This window comes from Neopsephotus bourkii, unplaced genomic scaffold (assembly GCF_033783945.1).
Source record: "Neopsephotus bourkii isolate Nb327-2 ecotype Australia unplaced genomic scaffold, CSIRO-AGI_Nbou_v1 NB_1780, whole genome shotgun sequence".
Classification (NCBI taxonomy): Eukaryota; Metazoa; Chordata; class Aves; order Psittaciformes; family Psittacidae; genus Neopsephotus; species Neopsephotus bourkii.
This window is the reverse complement of record NW_026902254.1, coordinates 7,388,308-7,407,304: the sequence shown is the minus strand read 5'-3', so window position 1 is coordinate 7,407,304 and position 18,997 is coordinate 7,388,308. Positions and strand designations below refer to the sequence as shown.

At 37.8% G+C, this 18,997-nt stretch overlaps 1 protein-coding gene across 5 annotated transcripts in view; it reads right to left on the bottom strand.

The window, feature by feature from the left end:
* The window catches only part of RBPJ (recombination signal binding protein for immunoglobulin kappa J region), a 143,405-nt gene that overhangs the window by 16,931 nt on the left and 107,477 nt on the right, over window positions 1-18,997 (bottom strand). For 3 of the 5 annotated variants that reach the window (XM_061379952.1, XM_061379951.1, XM_061379955.1), the window contains 2 exons: window positions 5,203-5,241; window positions 2,057-2,152 (listed from right to left, as the gene is read on the bottom strand). In XM_061379952.1, coding sequence (XP_061235936.1) covers window positions 2,057-2,152; window positions 5,203-5,241 — 135 coding nt within the window. Of the gene's footprint in view, window positions 1-2,056; window positions 2,153-5,202; window positions 5,242-18,106; window positions 18,166-18,997 lie in introns of those variants that run through there. The other 2 variants (XM_061379954.1, XM_061379953.1) reach the window with 1 other exon arrangement.

The following is an 18,997-nucleotide window of genomic DNA, read 5'->3' as shown; positions in this document are numbered from 1 at the left end:
ACATTTCATTCCCAGTCATCTACTTAGTTCTGAAACTCCCTAGACTCATTTGACATGCTCCCATTTTTAAAGAGGTGAATCTGAGATACCTTTCATGAACTAATGCAGCTGTGCTGAGATAGGCCACTGAACTCCTGAAATCTAAAGTGGTAAAAGAATGCCTAATGTCAGTTAGCAATTGTTTCAAGAAGTGGGAAACCAATAACTAGTTTATTGAGCATTACTAGTTTTTTAACAGAATCAAGTGAAATATACATGTATATTGAAGGCAACATGAATTTATGGCAATTCTAATTACACATAGGCGCTTTCAGAAACTTTTAGCAAGTAACAATTTGAAGCTTTGCTCTGTGTTCTTCAGAACACTGATTTAAGTTTTCTAAACTGTAACGGAACTTTGAATAATCAAAATTACTACTTTGTCTTTTTATTTTCTCTCTTCTTTCAATGCAACCTGCTCTTCAAAATAATGATACACAGGACAACTTTGCAAAACGTCCCTGCCCTCATGAACTGCTGCAGCCCCTGGAGAACAAACCAACTGAAGTTACAGATAAACTGTTTAGAAAATCACTGTCTTATCTGCAGACACACCCCTCATTTTTTGGGAGTAACATGCTTTACTCATATGCAGTAATGAGTCAACTATTCAACTCTTCAATGACAACACAATCTGACAAGATAACGATCAGAGACCTCTATACTGCCACGATAAATTTTGTGGGCTGCAAAGGGTTAAAGTTATCATTTACTATTAGTAGGGCCTTGCATTGCAACACTCTTGCATTTACATTTGGCAGTGAGCAAGAAGGCTGTACAGTTACAGAGCACATACGCAGCACACTTGTCTGCTTCCATGCCTTTCGTCCTTCCTGTTTTGCTGACTTCCCATTTGATTCTCATCAAGAATTGCACAAAGATCTAAAAAGCACTTTAACAGTTCCATGGAGCTGCAGAAGCTCCCTGCCCAAAAGAAAGGGCTAACAGAAAGGACCACACATATTTAAAAAACAGTAGTCAGGCACAGAATACCGAAGAACAGTTGAAAATATAGTCTGCGTCTATGATTCACAGACATCAGGAAGTGTGACTTAGATTGGCAGCAACGAATAGAGAACTTCGCAGGCTTAATTCTAACATTCCTGTTTTCTAACACTTTCATGTTTAAGTATGCTAAAATCTCAAATCTCACAAAACTGTGAAAAAACTTAACAATGTAACAGGACATGAGTGTAAAAGTAAGGTTAAAACTTCAAAACCATTAATGTACTAAATAGTGGTCTTTTGTGATGAAAAAATATTAATAATAAAAAGTACCTGAAAACTAGACAAATACTGCACTTCTTATTTTAGTGAAGTTGAAGGCAGAAAAATAGAGTTTATACTTTAAATTCTATTTTACCATGAGGACTAGAAATCTGCAGCTGAAGAACCGTCCTATTTGCTTCTACTAGTCATTAAATAAAAATATCACATAGAGAAGACTGCAGGAAATTCACCTTTACCTAAAAGCATTCATCTTCACATTTACAAATTCCGCCCTTTAGAGAACTACCTATTATTGTAAGTTGTACTGTACTTATTTTTACAAGAAAATGTTAAAGAACCATAAATATGGTTATGATTGACCTGTTACTATTTTAAAGCTATTACAGATCTGATTCAGAAGAATATCTTACTGAGGCTGGTAATTTTCCTTTCATATTAATTTGAAATTACTCAAGAAAAACCTTCTCTACAAATAGTCATCACTGATCACCTTGCTTACTCCAAACTTAAAATGGAAGATTTAAAATTAAGAGCCATTTTAGTTCAACGTAAGAAAAACTTCACGCACAGATAGAGAACTTGTTGGTAGAGGCATCACCACATAAAACTGCCACATGTTTGCAGCTTTTGTTATATAATCAGATAACCTCAGGAACACATTTTGGCTTACACTTCTTCAGGCTATAGTATGATCTGAGGAATTCTACACCTACTACGCACCAGACCACATGATACAGTTTCCCTAGCTGGGAACTCTAGAGGAAGCCAGGAAAGAATAGAAACTTACCTTTTTTCATTTCCATACGACTTCTGCGCAACTTTTGCATGGAGTATTAGCACTGTTTGATCACCTCGCTCCTTCAGGTAATTTCGCATTGCTTCCCTAAAAAATAAAAGACAAAATAAGCTTTGAAAATTAATTTGTTTTGTTTATAATTATCCAAAGAAAGTTTTAGGACAAAAAACCCCAACACCTGAAGTTCAAAAAAGGCAACCATTACTAGCAATAAGATGAGTTTGCTTTGGTTTTTAAGACAACTACACAGCAAAAAGCAGCAACTCTCTTGCATGAAGCTAGCATTATGGGTCTGTGGTCATTTTTACAAGTACTACATTTTCCAGAACAGGTGCTTCTGATGTAAAATTGTATCAATGCCAATGACTACACATTTAAAGTCCATGCCACAAATATTTGATTAGAACACAGTTTATTAATTGAATATTGTCTCCTTAACCACCTTAGATAGCAAAAAAAAAAAAAAAAGTTAGATTCTCCAGCTTATAATTTCATCTGGTTTTCCAGAGGAAGCCTCTACTTCCTGCATACAACTGGGTAAAAAAAAAAAAAAAATTAATCAGATTTTCTATCATTCAACATCACTGTAATGACAGACATTATATAAAAGCTGTAATTACCTTAAACACACTAACAGTGATTCCTTGAAAGAAGTGAGAGAACAATACACCCTATCATTCTTCTGTATAATAATCTAACTGTTCATTAAGCAGCATGCCAAATTCAACACCCTGAGGTTTAGCTGTATCGGAGTGCTGATGGGAACACTTTTACGTCCCTGGAGGAGCTTTTGTGGGTTGAATGCCCACCAATGTGCTCGTCTTCAAAGTCATCAATCAGAGAAACAAATTATGAATTTTAAGGAAGTTATATGAAGAGATGAAACTCAAAGTGTTTTTTTTTGTTGTTGTTGTTTTGTTTGGGATTTTTTTGTTGTTAAGGTTTTTTGTTTTGTTTTGGGTCTGTTTGTTTTTCCAAACTGTACCCAACTGTTGAGTTCTCTTTGAGAGATCCAGAAAACCAAACATTTCCAGTGAAAAAAAGATGGAATATTTTGGATGGAAGCAGTATTTTGTTTACAAGGCCTTTTCCAGAAGAAATCCCCACAGACAGTTTCCCAGGGGAATGCAAGTAGGTGGGGGGTGTTGGACAACAACAACTGAGCTTTGTTAATGATGTTTTGTAAATTCTTGCATTTGTCATGTCTGCATAAGACAGTGACCAGTGTGTGAAATTATCTCTGTAAACAGCAAGATACAAGAGCAAAGACTTGAATTTCTGTTTTTAATTTGGACTAATTTGATCTATGTGTATTTGACATTGGTAAAATCGATGTTTATCCGTGAAAGCACAGATGGAAGAGCTATCTTGAAGCATGCAGACTTACTTTCATGTACAACCACTATTTAAGAATACATTTTAAACCACAATGCATAATTCACTGTGAAATCATTATTATACATTTCATTATGACATTATTAGTTGCATGTAAGTGGTTTAAAAACTTGTTATCTGACAATTCAAAATACTATTAAGAACAGTGTCATACTAAATTAAGAACATCTGTCATACTAAAATCTTTTGACTTGACTATCATTTAAAAAAACCACCAGCAACCCACGCACACAAACACTAGGTGCTAGTTAATGTTTATTTAGCACTGTATGAAGATGAATTTCTGCCTTTTCTACTGGTCTGTTGTTACAGTGGACTTGTACAATCCAACCTTCTAAGAGAACTAGGGATGTTCCCCTCGGACCCCTCCCACTGATAAAGAAAATATGTAACCATTGTAATTCTTACACAACATTTTTCTTTTATTAAATCTTAAAACTCTCTACGAATGTAGCACTCTCACAGTTTACATCTAAAACCAACTAGCATAGTATGAACAAAATAGTGCTGTTCTGCTGGAACTTGCATGATGATAAACAGATTATGAGACAAACAGGACTGCCTTTAGCAAAGAGGCAGAATAATTTCCCAATAATTGAAATAAACACCTCTAAGGGTTTACAGATACATTTTTGTAGCATTACGTAAACCAATCATACTCTTAAAAATGTGTTACGGTTTTTTCATTTCAGCATTGTTTGTTTCCAGCCTCTAGCAGTACAGAAAAGGTTTACAAGCCACTGAAGGATGGCTAGCAGTTCCCAGCTGCCTACTCACAGGAAAGAGTACCTGGCATACCCAGTAGCTAAAATCCAGCACATGATATTTAGAGTCACTACAGTTACAGAAACCTTATAAAAGACCTTACACTGAACAGTCATTATTTCTGCTGTTCTTTTTAAATCATAGAAGATAAATTCTGTCAGTAACTTCACAGTGATACTAAGATGCTACTGCTGAAGACAGACACCAGTTCATTATTTAAAACTGAGTATCCTTAAATATCCCTGAAAATAGGTAGGCCAATGGGAAACAGGAATGTTTGTTCAATTACTTGTAAGTCAGTAGAGATACATTTTGCATTGAAATGAAGTTTAACAATACAGAAGCTAAGCCGAAGCTTATCCAGACACATGATGAGACAGATATACCCAACACAAAATGTAAATGCTCCTCCCTACCGTGAGTCTTACGTGAGGCATCATAATTTCATTCAAAATATAAGCAGGCCAGAGTGATGTCTTCATACAGCACTATTACAACACATAACTATTGAAAAATTGCACACCTGTCGTACTTCAAGCAGGCAGTGGATTATAAACTTAGTGGATACTTTAGATTGGCACAGCTCGTGGCACAGAGTAATAAACATTCGCACAGACTGTGTTACAGCAATGGTGACTACCTGACAGATTCTGGTGTAAATACCTCCAGGCAGATCAGGAGCAAATCAGGCACTGTACTTCAATCACTCTAAACACTTTCCAGAATGGTCTGACTTGATGGCACTAACTGATGCTTTCTCCGACTGTTCAGGTTTCATCAAAAACTGGTTAAGATCATTCCTTGACAGTACTGTGTTCATTTTGCTTCTACCTGCTGCACGACAGCAGTAACACAACTGAATATTGGCACTAAAAAGTGTTATTAGCAAGCCAAAATTTTTAAACTTAGAAATCCTTCTGAGAATGAAAAGGGTAACTTTAGAAAACTGTTAAAAACAGACTTTCTTTGATGCTTACCTGGTGAGCCGTTTCGGTTGAGGTCGCTCTCCAAATTTCCTGGAAAAAAAAAAAAGATGCTAATTTAAAAGTGCTTAGTCATAATTTTACAGTGAAATACTATCCCAATTTTACAATTTTTGAAAATGTATTGAAACTTGATGTCTTTTCATTGTAATTTCCTGGAGAGGTTACTAGTAAAGTATCAACCACCTCCTAGCAATAGCTTTGTCCACAATAGCGGAGGGGGGTTTCTTTATCTGGAACACTGGATGACTTTCTTTGCTGAAGTCACATTTACTTCCTCTCTGAATCAGTTTTGAAAAGTTCAGATACCACAGTTATGTAAATAGCCAAGGGATCTTTGCCACAGCACTGACCAGAAGTGCCAACAAAAAGCAATTACTATCACCATACAGAAATCAACAGACTAATCTCTTAAGTTTACAAATCACAGTGAATACTTCCCATGAGGACAATTCCTCATAAATTTGCTTATCCTTAGTGACTTCTCACAAAAAGGATGACAACATATTTCATACATGCTGATACAGAATTAAGAAAAATCTCCCTCATGGAATGTAGCCAAGCATGATCCAGAAATACCCTGTTATACACTTGTTTTTTTAGCCATAAGGTTCTATGATTCTAATGTGTTCTGAGGCAGAGCTTTAACACTGCCCGTGACAGAGAGGGTGCTCCTTACACACAGTTAAGGCTTTCCACAAAAGTATCTATTTATACAAGACACTGAGTTTACACAGGACAGAAAGAAACATTACAGGACAGAAACAAACATTAACAAAAACATCCTCAGATTAAACCAAAATGACCAGGTAAAAAACGTGAAAAAAGAAAGGCTGTATGCTGCAATGTACATCAACCTGGCATGGAAGTACAACCACAGCTAAAATAAGGAAAAAGAGGGAAGTTAAAAAAAAAAAAGAAACAAAAGAAAAAAGGGAAAGGACAAAACATAGAGGTAGATTTAGGTTAACACCTTTCTATCTAAAAATAAGCTGAGGCATAAGAGACTCTGCTTCTGCTGCCGATAGTCATAAACATCTCTATGACTTGGCAAACTCTTTTGTAAGTGGTCATATCTTTGCCTTTACACTTCCGGGATAGTGAAAACCCTCTCCTCTCCTAACACTGCCCTAAAACAGTGTTGGAGGCTCTCTAGGACAAGAAGTACTTCATCATTAAATGATGTAATGAGAAATTCCACTGTTGCTGAGGATCTGTCCTGAACTCTACAGCAGCTGGTGGTGGAATGACTTGATGTATTCCGATTTCATGTGAGTAACTCCAGAAATGCACTAAGTAAAAATGCAGAGCTAATGGCACTATAAAGTTGAGCACAACAGCACTGAAAAGAGTGACAAGAACATTCAGCAAATTCTGAAGTTATTTTTCACAACTTGAGAAATTAATCTTCTAAAGTACTGGCAGTCTTTCCTATGCAGAAGAAATGGATAAGCAAGATGAAATCAAATTATTTCTTTTCAGTTTAAACAATGAAATTAAAATTTACATTTTCAACCAGACAGAAGCTCCTTTCACATCGTACTTAGTTATTGTTAGCATACTGTTCACTTGTTTGGCTTTAACTTCAAATGAAACAATGAAACCAAAATTTTTGCTGCAAGATTCGTTTTCATGTATTTTCAATTTTGAGATCTCTGGGACATGTACTTCATTTCTATTTTCCTCTGTGGTATGTATCACTGCATGATCATATTTGCAATGCAGAAAGGTCACAAGAAAACTGAAACAGCTTTGCCATTTGGCAGCCAGAAAGTTTTATCCCAAAGCCTATCTGCTTATCTTTTCAGGATCAGCCTAGTGTCATCTCCCAAGCACACCCTGTGCCTCTGGTTTTCCCCAGATAACAGTGTGAGTAGGTGTGTGCATCCCACCTCACTGTTCTCCCCTGAAGACCTAGGGGGTGAATTCACCTAGGGGTGAATCTGGCAGAGGATTCACCTGTCTGTGACTCACTGACTAGACAACAGATTATCTTTAAGCGATAATTTACAACATCCCTATAGATTAGCTGCCTGATCTGGAGTAGAACTAGAGTCTTTGTTTCAACCCCTCTTCACATTTTAATTCACCAAGAAAAAAAATTAAGAGGTGCCTCTTTTGGAGCAAAGGAGACACTGCACACACCACACACCACATTTGCTTGTACTGTGGCCAAGAGATCCCACCCAAGATGAGGACACTAGTACATCAGAAACCACATTAACACAGAAAAAACCGCCTGGACAACATCTTACACTCCCGTAAGGCAAGATCTAGCCATGCAGAACTCTGAGCATAGGTGATTCAGTCCCCTTGCATGTACAGTTACTGCTGCCTAAAAAACTTTATTAATAATAGAGGCATCTACACACAAAAAAGAAGCCATTACTTAGAGAAATAAACACCCTAGCTTTCTTTAGTCAAATCCTGAATATACCACACAGGAAAAAACACCAAAATCCCCATTCTTCAGAGGCAGAGCTAAAGCACTGAGTCATTCTGGAGATGCACAGGGCAACCCCTGATCATCTGATGCTCAGTGCACCACGTTTATACTTCAACATGCCAATTTTCCCTAGCCTCTTCCATTAAAAATAAAGTTAGTGATGTCACTGTAATCAACTTGCAAACCTGTATAAAAGTGACCTTTATCAACATGAACCTCCCAAGACATTATGCAAACTAAATTTGGCAGATCTTTCATTATTCATAAAATCATAGAACGGTTTGGGTTGGAAGGGACCCAAAAGACCATCTCATTCCAATCCCCCTGCCATGGGCAGGGGCACCTTCCACTAGATAAGGTTGCTCCAAGCCCCATCCAACCTGGCCATGAGAACTTCCAGGGATGTGGCACTTACAGCTTCTCTGAGCAGCCTGTGCCAGTGTCTCACCACTCTCATAGTAAAGAATTTATTCCTAACATCTAATTTGTATCTACTCTCTGCCATCTTAGACCACTCCCCCTTGTCCTATCACTACATACCCATGTAAAAAGTCCCTCTTCAGATTTCTTGTACGCTCCCTTTTAGTATTGGAAGACATTAGGGGGAGAGGCAAAGCAGGAATAAATTACACATTCATATTTACTGAAAGTCCATTTTTTTACTATCTCTGAATTAAATTCAGCTACTTTTTCCTCAGTAATGTCACCTTGATGGCCAATTGATGGTTATGTACCCTAGCCTTCATGTCACTGAACAGCACGTTCCTCTACCACCTCAAAATAATTTCTAAGATCCCATAAACATTCCTCAGAACTAAGAACTCTAACTGACCCACAAACCACTTAAATCACTAGACATCTTCATAGGGGAAACTGTATTTTAGTAAAAAAGAATGTGACTTGGGACAGGAATGCTATAAATCAAATTATTTAAACAAGTATCCAGTAAGTACATGAGTAAGGTTGGTCGACATTGCGTTCTTACACATCCAGTAAAAAAAAACAACAAAACCTCCATAGCTCAATAGCAACAGCTAAACAAGTTAGAATTCAAGAAAGATTAAGAAAGGAATAGGAACACAAACAATACTACATCACAGCATTATTCTGCCACAAACACACAGTCCTGAAAACTGCCTGCTGTTAACTGAAAACACAGGGGAAAAAAATTACTCAGAGTAATAAAACACACCACAAAAGTCAATATGGATGATTGACAGTTTTCATATGCAACTGGCTAAAACACTTCAGCTTTTAGTGAAAGTGAGCACACAAGAGAAAAGCGACAAAGATGTAGGAGACTAATATAAAATATGCAAAATGTGAAAAAGAGATTGCCGTTCTCCGCCTTGCAAACACCGGAACTGGAAAATACACCTAATACCTGAAAACTTCATTTTAGAATAAAAATCTTTTCCCTAGCTCTACAAACCTTGTTATAATTAAGTTGTGAAACATACTGCTAGAGGATATTGTGAAGGCTAAAGCACAAATGGACTCAAAAGATCAAACAAGTCTGGTACAGAACTCCATTAGCTTCTACTAATCATAATGACCTGTTTTTTATAACCTCATTCTCAGGAAAACCTAAACCTAAACCATTCCCTATCAGCAGCAAAGAAGTTACCAGGAGGGAAAAAAAAACCAACAAATCAACCCAGTTTACATTTAGTCTCTTTTACATTCTTAAGCTTCCATCACTGATGACTAGAAGGCACAGTCCAGTGAAATACTTCTACAAATCAGGTATATTCCACAGCAGCAACTGCATCCAGGATGCCAGATTTTTAGTCATGTTGCAAAACTCAAGACATACAACCAACACATGAAAAAATTAACCATTTAATAGTTCACCTTATGTTTGCTAACTTGATAGATACCTCTACTGACAACACAATCTGAAGTACGAAAACTATCAGTAATGATGCTGCAAAAGAAAAGACTGAGGCCTTCTGCTTTTTCTGATGTTAAGACAGCTCATCTGAAAGTGCAAGAAACACATTATCTATGATTTTGTGCTAAATGACAGACATTGTACAAGTGATGATTGCTGTTATTTCAAACTTCCATGTTTCACTGGCATGTGGAAAAACAGGCCAACTCGACATTTCAAGGTTACCTGTGAGAGATGACAGAGAGTGCATTATTTTTCTTGCATAGGTTTTCCCTGGATCTCACCTTTCTGGAATTCCTCTTGATATTTACTATTTCTAGACCTCTTCTTTGTTTACATCTTGAAAATTTGCAGATTGATGGATAACAAAAGGAGAAGAGATTCAGAGCAGCCCTGCGGAGAAGGACTTGGGGGTGCTAGTCGATGAGAAAATGAACATGAGCCAGCAGCGTGCGCCTGCAGCCCAGAAAGTCAACCACATCCTGGGCTGCATCAAAAGGAGTGTGACCAGCAGGTCAAAAGAGGTGATCCTGCCCTTCTACTCTGCTCTCGTGAGACCTCACTTGGAGTATTGTGTGCAGTTCTGGTGTCCTCAACATAAAAAGGACATGGATCTGTTGGAACAAGTCCAGAGGAGGGTCACGAGAATGATCAGGGGACTGGAGCACTTCCCATATGAAGATCGGCTGAGAAAGTTGGGGCTGTTCAGCCTGGAGAAGAGAAGGCTGCGTGGAGACCTCATAGCAGCCTTCCAGTATCTGAAGGGGGCCTATAGGGATGCTGGGGATGGACTCTTCATTAGGGACTGTAGTGATAGGACAAGGGGTAATGGGTTCAAACTTAAACAGGGGAAGTTTAGATTGGATATAAGGAAGAAATTCTTTCCTGTTAGGGTGGTGAGGCACTGGAATAGGTTGCCCAGGGAGGTTGTGAATGCTCCGTCCCTGGCAGTGTTCAAGGCCAGGTTGGACGAGCCTTGGGTGATATGGTTTAGAATGATGTGTCCCTGCCCATGGCAGGGGGGTTGGAACTTGATGATCTTAAGGTCCTTTCCAACCCTAGCTGTGCTATGATTCTATGATACAGTAATGTATCACAGTTCCATTCTTACAGTGGTTATTAAACAAGCTAAATATATATAATTTTAAATCTTAATTGTAAGTTATATATTATTACATCTGAATGCTCACCAAGTTCCTTTTTTTATTTTACTATCCAAGAGTAAGCTCTGTTTCAGGTGCACTGTACTGGAACCCTGGATATACAGTCAAGTTGCCATTTTAATTCACAAAAAAACCTTGCTAATTCAGTTCAGGACAAACTGTATTTTATTAGTATTTCCCTATCACACTGCACTGCAAAACTGAGTGTAAGCATTAGTCACACCATAATCATTTGCTGTAGCAGCAAGTTCTAGTAATTCTTTTCCCAGTATTTTCTTTAGCTAGTAGTTTCTATTCCATTATTCTCATGTATTTTGTTTGTTTTCTGATGCCTTGAATATATTAATTTCACTTCCTCATTTTGCACTGTAGGCGTAACTTTTCTCCCACATCACGTCCCAAGTCAGTCTTCTTTTCAAGCCCATCCTTTTCATTTTACAAGTCCCACTTTGCCGTTCAAACTTTTATTCAAACTTCTTTTCCCCATTCAGAGAATGAGAAGTAAACTTACTCTTTTTACCTCTTTACTAACATCAAGTAACTATGGCAATGAACAAGTGCACTAACATTAACCTTCCAAGTACATTAACTAGTTTTGCTCAAGCTTTTAATATTCTCAGGCTAGGTAAAAGCACGACACAACATATAGAGCATTTCAAATATTTTCATAAAATATCAGAATACCAAATCCTGTTTGGAATTCCTCCTCAGACACAACAGGTACTATATTATAGTTTTCTATGGCTGCAGGAATGTGACTGTCCATTGCTTCCAGTATCTACAACGAAGCACAGTCTATAACTTACTCGTCTTTACTAAAAGTATCAAACTCTTTTCCTGTTATACAATCTTACTTTCTACAGATAAGCATAACTGTAAGGGCTGAATTGCCTTTTTTTTTTTTCAATAGTTCTACATTTCAAGTCAATTTTGGAAAAATTAAAATTAACCAGAGACATGCAATATGCAAGAAAAAAAATACATAAATAAATAAAAAAAAAAATCACACGCTATCCCATCCTCAGCTTTGATTATCTGTAGTCACTAAACTGCTCTAGCATCCTCCTGAGTGGAACATGAACTTCAAATCCTTCCAGTATTGGCCTTCAGCCAAGAACATCCTCTTCACAGTCACTCATAAATTCCATTCACCTTTATTTACTGAGCACAGAAGCCTTAAAAAATACTTCAACAACGTTCAAATAGAGGCAAACTTCAGTCATTTGCCTTAAGAATTCTATCTTCAGTTGGCCTATAGACTGACACAATTCTTGGCATCTAGTAGGAACAGCACGGATCTTTCTGTAAATAATGCTCTCCAGAGAGGCAAAAAAAAGAGAGTTGTCAAATTTGAATACAGCAGGAATAACAGCTGAGCAGAAAGCAAGCATGATGGAGAGGCCCATGTGGGGGGAACAGCAGGAAGAATGAGGACTGAGAATAGGAAGACATGAGTGGCAAATTAAGACTTGCTAGGTGAGAAGAATGGGCCTGAGAACACTGTGGAATATGAGGCACCAGAAAAGCCTGTGGCAAGACAAAGCATTCAGATTTAACTCTAGAATATACAAAGACTAGTAAAAATATACTACAGTTACTGTCTTTTTTTTTTTTGTGACAGTTTTCACAGTGTTTTAAAAATTTCAACACTGAAAATAAAAGCAAAATACTTGCCTTACCCTGAAGAATCCAGAAACATAGGAAGTAGCCATGTGTTGAGATCTCTTTTTCTTCTTTTTTCCTTACATAAACATGAAGAGATCAGTATGGGTGTTGGGGGCTAAGCTCAGTAGGCAGCCAAGAGCCACACTGCCGCCTACTCTGCTCTGCCGTAGGACAGGTGAAAAGCATGAGTGGAAAACAAGAAACGTGTAGGTCTAGATAAAAACTGTTTAACAAAAGAGATGTGGAAGAAGAGAGAAACAAAATAAAACAAGCCAATCACTCACCACCTCCCAAAGGTAAACAGATACCAGCCAGTTCCAAAGCAAACGCTGGGTTAACCTTGCTAAGCCGCCCTCCTCTCCATTGTATCACTGACACAACATGTCATGGAATATCTCTTTGGATAGTTTGGGTCATCTGCCTGGTGGTGTACCCTTCCAACATCTTGTGCCCCCCCAGTCACTGTGGGGGGGATGCAGACGGGACATAGTGAGAAACCTTGACACTGTGCAAACATTGTTCAGCCAGAGCTAAAACATTAGCATGTTATCAACACTGTTTTAATCACAAAGAACACAGCATCAGACCAGCTGCTTTGAAGAAAATTAACTCCATCCCAGCCAGACCCCATACAATGAGAAAACTGAAGGAAAACTGATGCTTTCTACATGGGAAGCAAGTGCCAGATTTTGAAAAGGCAGACTGCCTGTTCAATGGAAACATTTAACTCCCAAACATCCCACCATCAAATCATTTCCAACTGGACACCTGTTAGTGCTTCTGACTGATTTAGCAAGGGCACACATCACAGCATTTGCTGCAGAACGTGTTACAGGAACTCTTTACTAAGCTAGAAGGGATGACTGTAATACCTCAGCACGGATTCTGGAAACAACCCCCAGACAAGTGCTCAGAAGGCAATGTCCTTGGAAGGAAGTTACCCAGTTCAACTGAATCCTTTCAGCTCCTTCTCCTAAACCACAAACCTCCAAACATTGTCAGAAATAAGATATGGCGATCACTTCTCCAGGGCAATATAAGACCCAGAGACTGACCAGTGGCAAGTTCCACTTGCCTTAAACAAAGCTGTCAAATAAATGGGTTTTGAGGCAAGTACAATGTGCTTCTCCTAGGCTTACTAGAGGATAGACGTGATTAAGAATACTAAATTAAATACCCAATAGAGTGACTAAAGGAAGTTTTTATTTCCTCAAAGGAGGTCTGAGGGAAACAATGCTTGAAACAGGAGGGGTCCAATGAAAAGAATTTCAGATTTTTATATAATCTCCAGAGAAGTTTCAGAATACATTGTGTGATTCAGAAAGAGAAAACATAAGAAATTCCAACCTCTGCTCTCCAACAACATGAAGTGACAATGAAGATTGGTGAGAGGCTGAAGTTTCAACATTTCTAATATCTACCAAATACCTGGTATCCCAGAAGCCATTATGTATGACAGGACTGGAAAGGAAGAAATACTGCCACTTCAACTACTACAGGCTTATCATAGTTAGGAGCGTACCAAAAGAAACGTCTGTGCTACACTTAATCCCAGTTCTAAAAACAGTGAACTGTCAGATGCAACCTTCTCTTACACCTCTCTTACATAGTTTGGAACCTGTGAATGAACGTGAAGAGCTTGCAGTTGAACAGTGAGAAGAAAGCTTTTTAAAGAAAGAAATAAAAATAAGGCAAGTAATTTTAAGCTACTTCTTATTATTCTCCCTCAACATTAAAACAACTGCTACATAAATGAAAAACTACAAAGTCTTTCAAATGTACATTCAGCTTTTAAGACAAGACAATCCTCATCATAACAGGACCTACTGCTTCCACCATAAGAAACAAAAATACTTTTCAAATAACTAATTTCAAGTTGCTATGTGATCAGTTACTACAAACGCATTAAATGTGGTGTACTATGAGATCACCGGTACGCAACCTCTCTAGGTTTACCTGGTCTACTGAGGTTGTATCTAAGATCAAGGAAAGTGAAATCTAGGTTTCACTTAGGAACCTAGGTTTTCTAGGTTTACATTTAAAGTTTGAGGATTAATATAAAAGATTCTTTTTCAGCCATTAGCAAAGGCGTCATCTAAGAAAGTTGAAAGAGATGGATTCAGGTAGCATGCTGGGACTCTTATTTTCCCTCTCTCTTCTAATCCTCTATCCTATGCCCATTTCCAGCTTTAATTTGCTTACTACAGACAAATGAGGAAGGAACTGAAAAGGCACTAAGGAAAGCTTGCACTCATGGACTTTAAACATGCTTAAAATTATCAAAGTCAATAACATACAACAGTGTCCATGTACAGGAGACACTGAACACTCCCCAAGAGCTATCCCTTAATCTTCCATTTGTTAAAAATGTTTCATATAGGTTAAGCAGTATACCGCAACCTACACGGCAAGACTCCGCTACTACATATGGGTTTTGCACACTTCAGTGTTTAGAACACCACAATACACCAACAGTAAAAGCAAAATAGCAGATTTCAATTTTAAAACAAAGGGATTTGCTGTTTGTGTAGGTTTATTTTTCTGTGCACAGATTTCTGTGAAGACAATATGCAAATACTGAAAACATTTCTGTGCATTCACCTACACAACCATATTCTCTTACAAACTTTTTAGAACACAACTCCAAGGGAAAAGATCATCTATCACTAGGAAACATGATCCCATTTTCTGATTTTACAGACAGGAAGAGGATTCCTTTTAAAAAATGGCCCTTTATGATCTGGCATGAGCTGGCACATAAGAAAGACCATAAAATTTCACACAGTGGTTCCTGCTACAATTGGCTATGAAATCCGTATTAAATACAGCTTTTGATTCACATCACTTTTAGTATTTGTTTGCTGTTGGAGATAGCAGGTGCATTTGGTTTCTGTAAGTGGAATTTATTCTACAGTGCTATCCTTTATTTTTTAAATTAAGCTGAAAACAGGGCACTCTTACGATTTACCAATGATAAAAATGCACAGCTCAAAGAAGTGATGTTTTAGAGGTTTAATACATTAAAAAAAAAAACAAACCAACAAACAACACCTACAGGACATAATTTTTAAGTGATTAATGCAGAACAGAAGTAATTGGATCTATGAATTCAGTCAGGATGGAACTAAAAGCAAGCAATTAATATTACTTGTGCTCAAAGAATATTTCACATTTATCTTTTCCATGGATGAGAATACTGAATAAATGAACCATACAAATTGCTAATTACAGACCTTCAGAAGGAAAATTTTGACTTCTCCAGAACAAAGGTCAGATCATTAAGGAAAACAAAGACAGTTGTACAACCCGTAACATTGACTGTTATGAAGACTATATCCTGAAGATAAGGACTTGAACAAAAAACTAACCCATTTTTTTAAATAAGTACAGTTTTCATATCCACACATAATGTACAAAGAGCCAATCTCAGCCAATCTTCTTTGAAATATCACTGACCCAATGTACCTTTTTTCTTATCCATCCATCACCACACTGGAAACACAAACTAAAAGGCAAATAAACAAGCTCATATTGTCAAAAAAAAAGGGCAAGTGATGAAGCAATCCTCTCAGTCACTCTATACTCCACAGCCTACGATTCCACACAACCTTCATTCTTCAGAAACTTGTGAGCAGATGCACCTTCCTCAGGCTACTCTGCTCCACCTCCCACATATATTTTCAATTTGCCTTCCACCGCTTTTTACGGTTGTTGTAACTTAATGCTATACAGCCTAATACAACCCAGCCTACACTGTAAGTGCCACTAACTACTGTGGCTTTACCAGTGTGGCATCTTGGAGAAAGGATTTTTTAAATTCTTAGACTAATCATACCCTAAACATTTTACAGTCTTTTACTATTTCCTTTCACTTAGCACAACCACGTAAGTTGTTGCTGTGCTACTACCTCAATAAAAAACCTGCTGTGGCTGTTATTCAGTTCTAAGAAAGGTCAACATGACAATGAAGATTATGCAGATCCATTACATTGCAGGGATGTATCTGTCTTGGGAGTGGGTTTTTTTCTGCTGTGGGCATACTGTGATTTATGTAAGGACATATGTAGGACACATGTAATGCAATATACAGGTAAATTATGCATTTCAGAGGCTCTTATTCATTCCATAATATCACACACCTGAGGTACAGAAACTGCTGCAGAAATCACACTGATCTCCCTTGTTGCTCCCTCTAGGTATAACTGTGTGCAAGCACGATCCTTTATTGCTGATGAAGTCAGCAAAATGACAGTTTCCAGATCACCTATCATGCCACAGGCTGGTTCATCATTCAGGATGAACACATGCACCAACAGAGTCACATGCAGTCATCAGCTCACTCTCACTTTCCTCTGCCAGCATCACTTAGGCCCTGATCCTCATCAGGCTGTCTACAGTAATAAATATTGCTGTGAAGACTCTGCCCTGAAGATTAGGGGTTGACCTAAAAGCTAACCCATTTTTTAAAAATAAATACAGTTTTCATATCCACACATAATGTACAAAGAGCCAACCTCAGCCAATCTGCTTTGAAATACCACTGAACCAAGGTACCTTCTTTCTAATCCATCCTACAAAATGAGGTAAAGTTAATTACAATCTTGCCAGTTGAGACTGTCTAAGGGACATGAACTATGCTAGCGTTTCTCCTACTCCTGAAGTCCTTTTCTCCTCTGCAAAGAGCAAATGATGGGTGGCCCAACTGCACTGTGGCTCTGTGGAAGCAGGGGGCACAGCAGGCCCTAAAATCACAAAACTAGAAAGCTTTTCATCGATACACAAAACATTCCCTCTCTTCAAGAAAAACAATAAGGAAAAAATAAAAAAGACCCACCTGCTCCAGGGTGAATGCCACCAACCATGCACTATCACATCTTTGTACTGCATGTTCCTGCACTGCTCCGGCCTACACTTAAAGAATTTAAGTCCTCCAGCACAGGGAACATGTTACGTGTTTGAAACAAGTCTTCTACTGTACAGCCCTATATACACTTTTGGCACTATATCAAATAATACTGACATAAATACAATAGAAAAAGCTCTGCTTCATTTAGTCACGCCCTCTCACTGGAAGTCACTGGTTCAATCAGAAACTCCCTCTCCCTTTTCTGACCCGCTTTCATCCTCCCACGTTGCTTTCATTATTGTCCTCGCTCTTTTCCAATCCCCATAAAAAGCAAATCGCAGAACCACAACTGCAATTTAAATACAGCTTGCAGTATCAGTAAATAGGCTCACTTTTGAACAACTTACAGAAAGTAACCAAATTCACTTCTTTACAGTAGTCTACCTACCTTTGCGAAAAAACTTCATCCAGTAAATCACACTTGTTCATGATGCTAAGAATCAAAGGTCTAGTCCAAAAAGGCTGTAATTTTAATTGACAGAACTCACACAGGTCTGACACACTCAGTAAGGCAAGAAAGTCAGTAATGACAGCTTATTTAAGAACAAGAAAGTGCCTAAACATATATCTGCAGATACGTTTTCCCTGCTTTTGCTTTTTGCTGCAGATACTTGCAGCAAAGATCTCAAGTATATTAAAGAACTTGGATATATCAACTTTAAGTTGCCATTAAAATGTTGGAATGGTGTAGAATGTGAGAAACATCATTAAAAAAAATTACTCCATGTATAAGATTCATTTGTATTCACATGCTATTATTTCTTTTTTATTAACTCCCTAATAACTTCGGCTCCGATGAAAACTGCAGATTTGCACACACTTACCTTAGCAACTGATAGTGTTATCAGCTTGAAAAACCAGCATGCCAACAGGATCTCAGTCCCTAAAACACAATATAATTTGGCTCAGCTATTGTAACTGCATAGGGAATATGCAACATAAGGCTCATTAATTTTATCTTCATCCGCTCAAATCAAAAAAGACTTCTTAGGAAAAGAACTGCACGTATTTCACAAAATTGGCTACTAAAAAAATGGTAAACTGCTTGCACAAAAAAGCAGTCTGAAGCACATCTCCATGTGTAACATCCCACATTCACAACTGTCACCAAAAACTACTTTGCTCAGTGTGTGGTTATTTGGATTCTTCTTGACCATCTAGCACAGTGAATTTTCCCCTGGATCTTACCTTGCACGTAACCTGTGAACAGATTATTTCACAAGTAAACTTGACTTTTATTTCCTAAGTAGTTCTATGTCCCCCTTAACCATAATTTTAGTACCTGCAAGCCTTTAAAAACCAAGCAGCTACCTTTTAACAAATTAGATTTCTAAATAAGAACAGTTACTGAGTACTAAAGCAGTGCTTTTTAGTTTAGCATCTGCCAATAACTGCAAGTAAGATTCTTGGTTTTTTAGTTGTATTAGGTATCAACTTTAATAAACCTACTTATTGTTACCTCTCTTGCCTGCTTATTTGACAAGTCACAAACCATACATAAGAGAAGACTTTTTCACCTACTTTCCTGCCAATATAGGAACCCTCCTATACCTGAGGATTTGCTCAACATTGCTTCCAATGACTGAATGCCTGCTGTTCAGAGAACAGTTTCCCTCTTTAAGTATACCCTCCATCCTTCACTGGAAGACAAGCATTCGTCTTCCGTGCAGAAGGCAACTTAAAAACACTGAATTAAAAAGGACAAAAACTTCAGG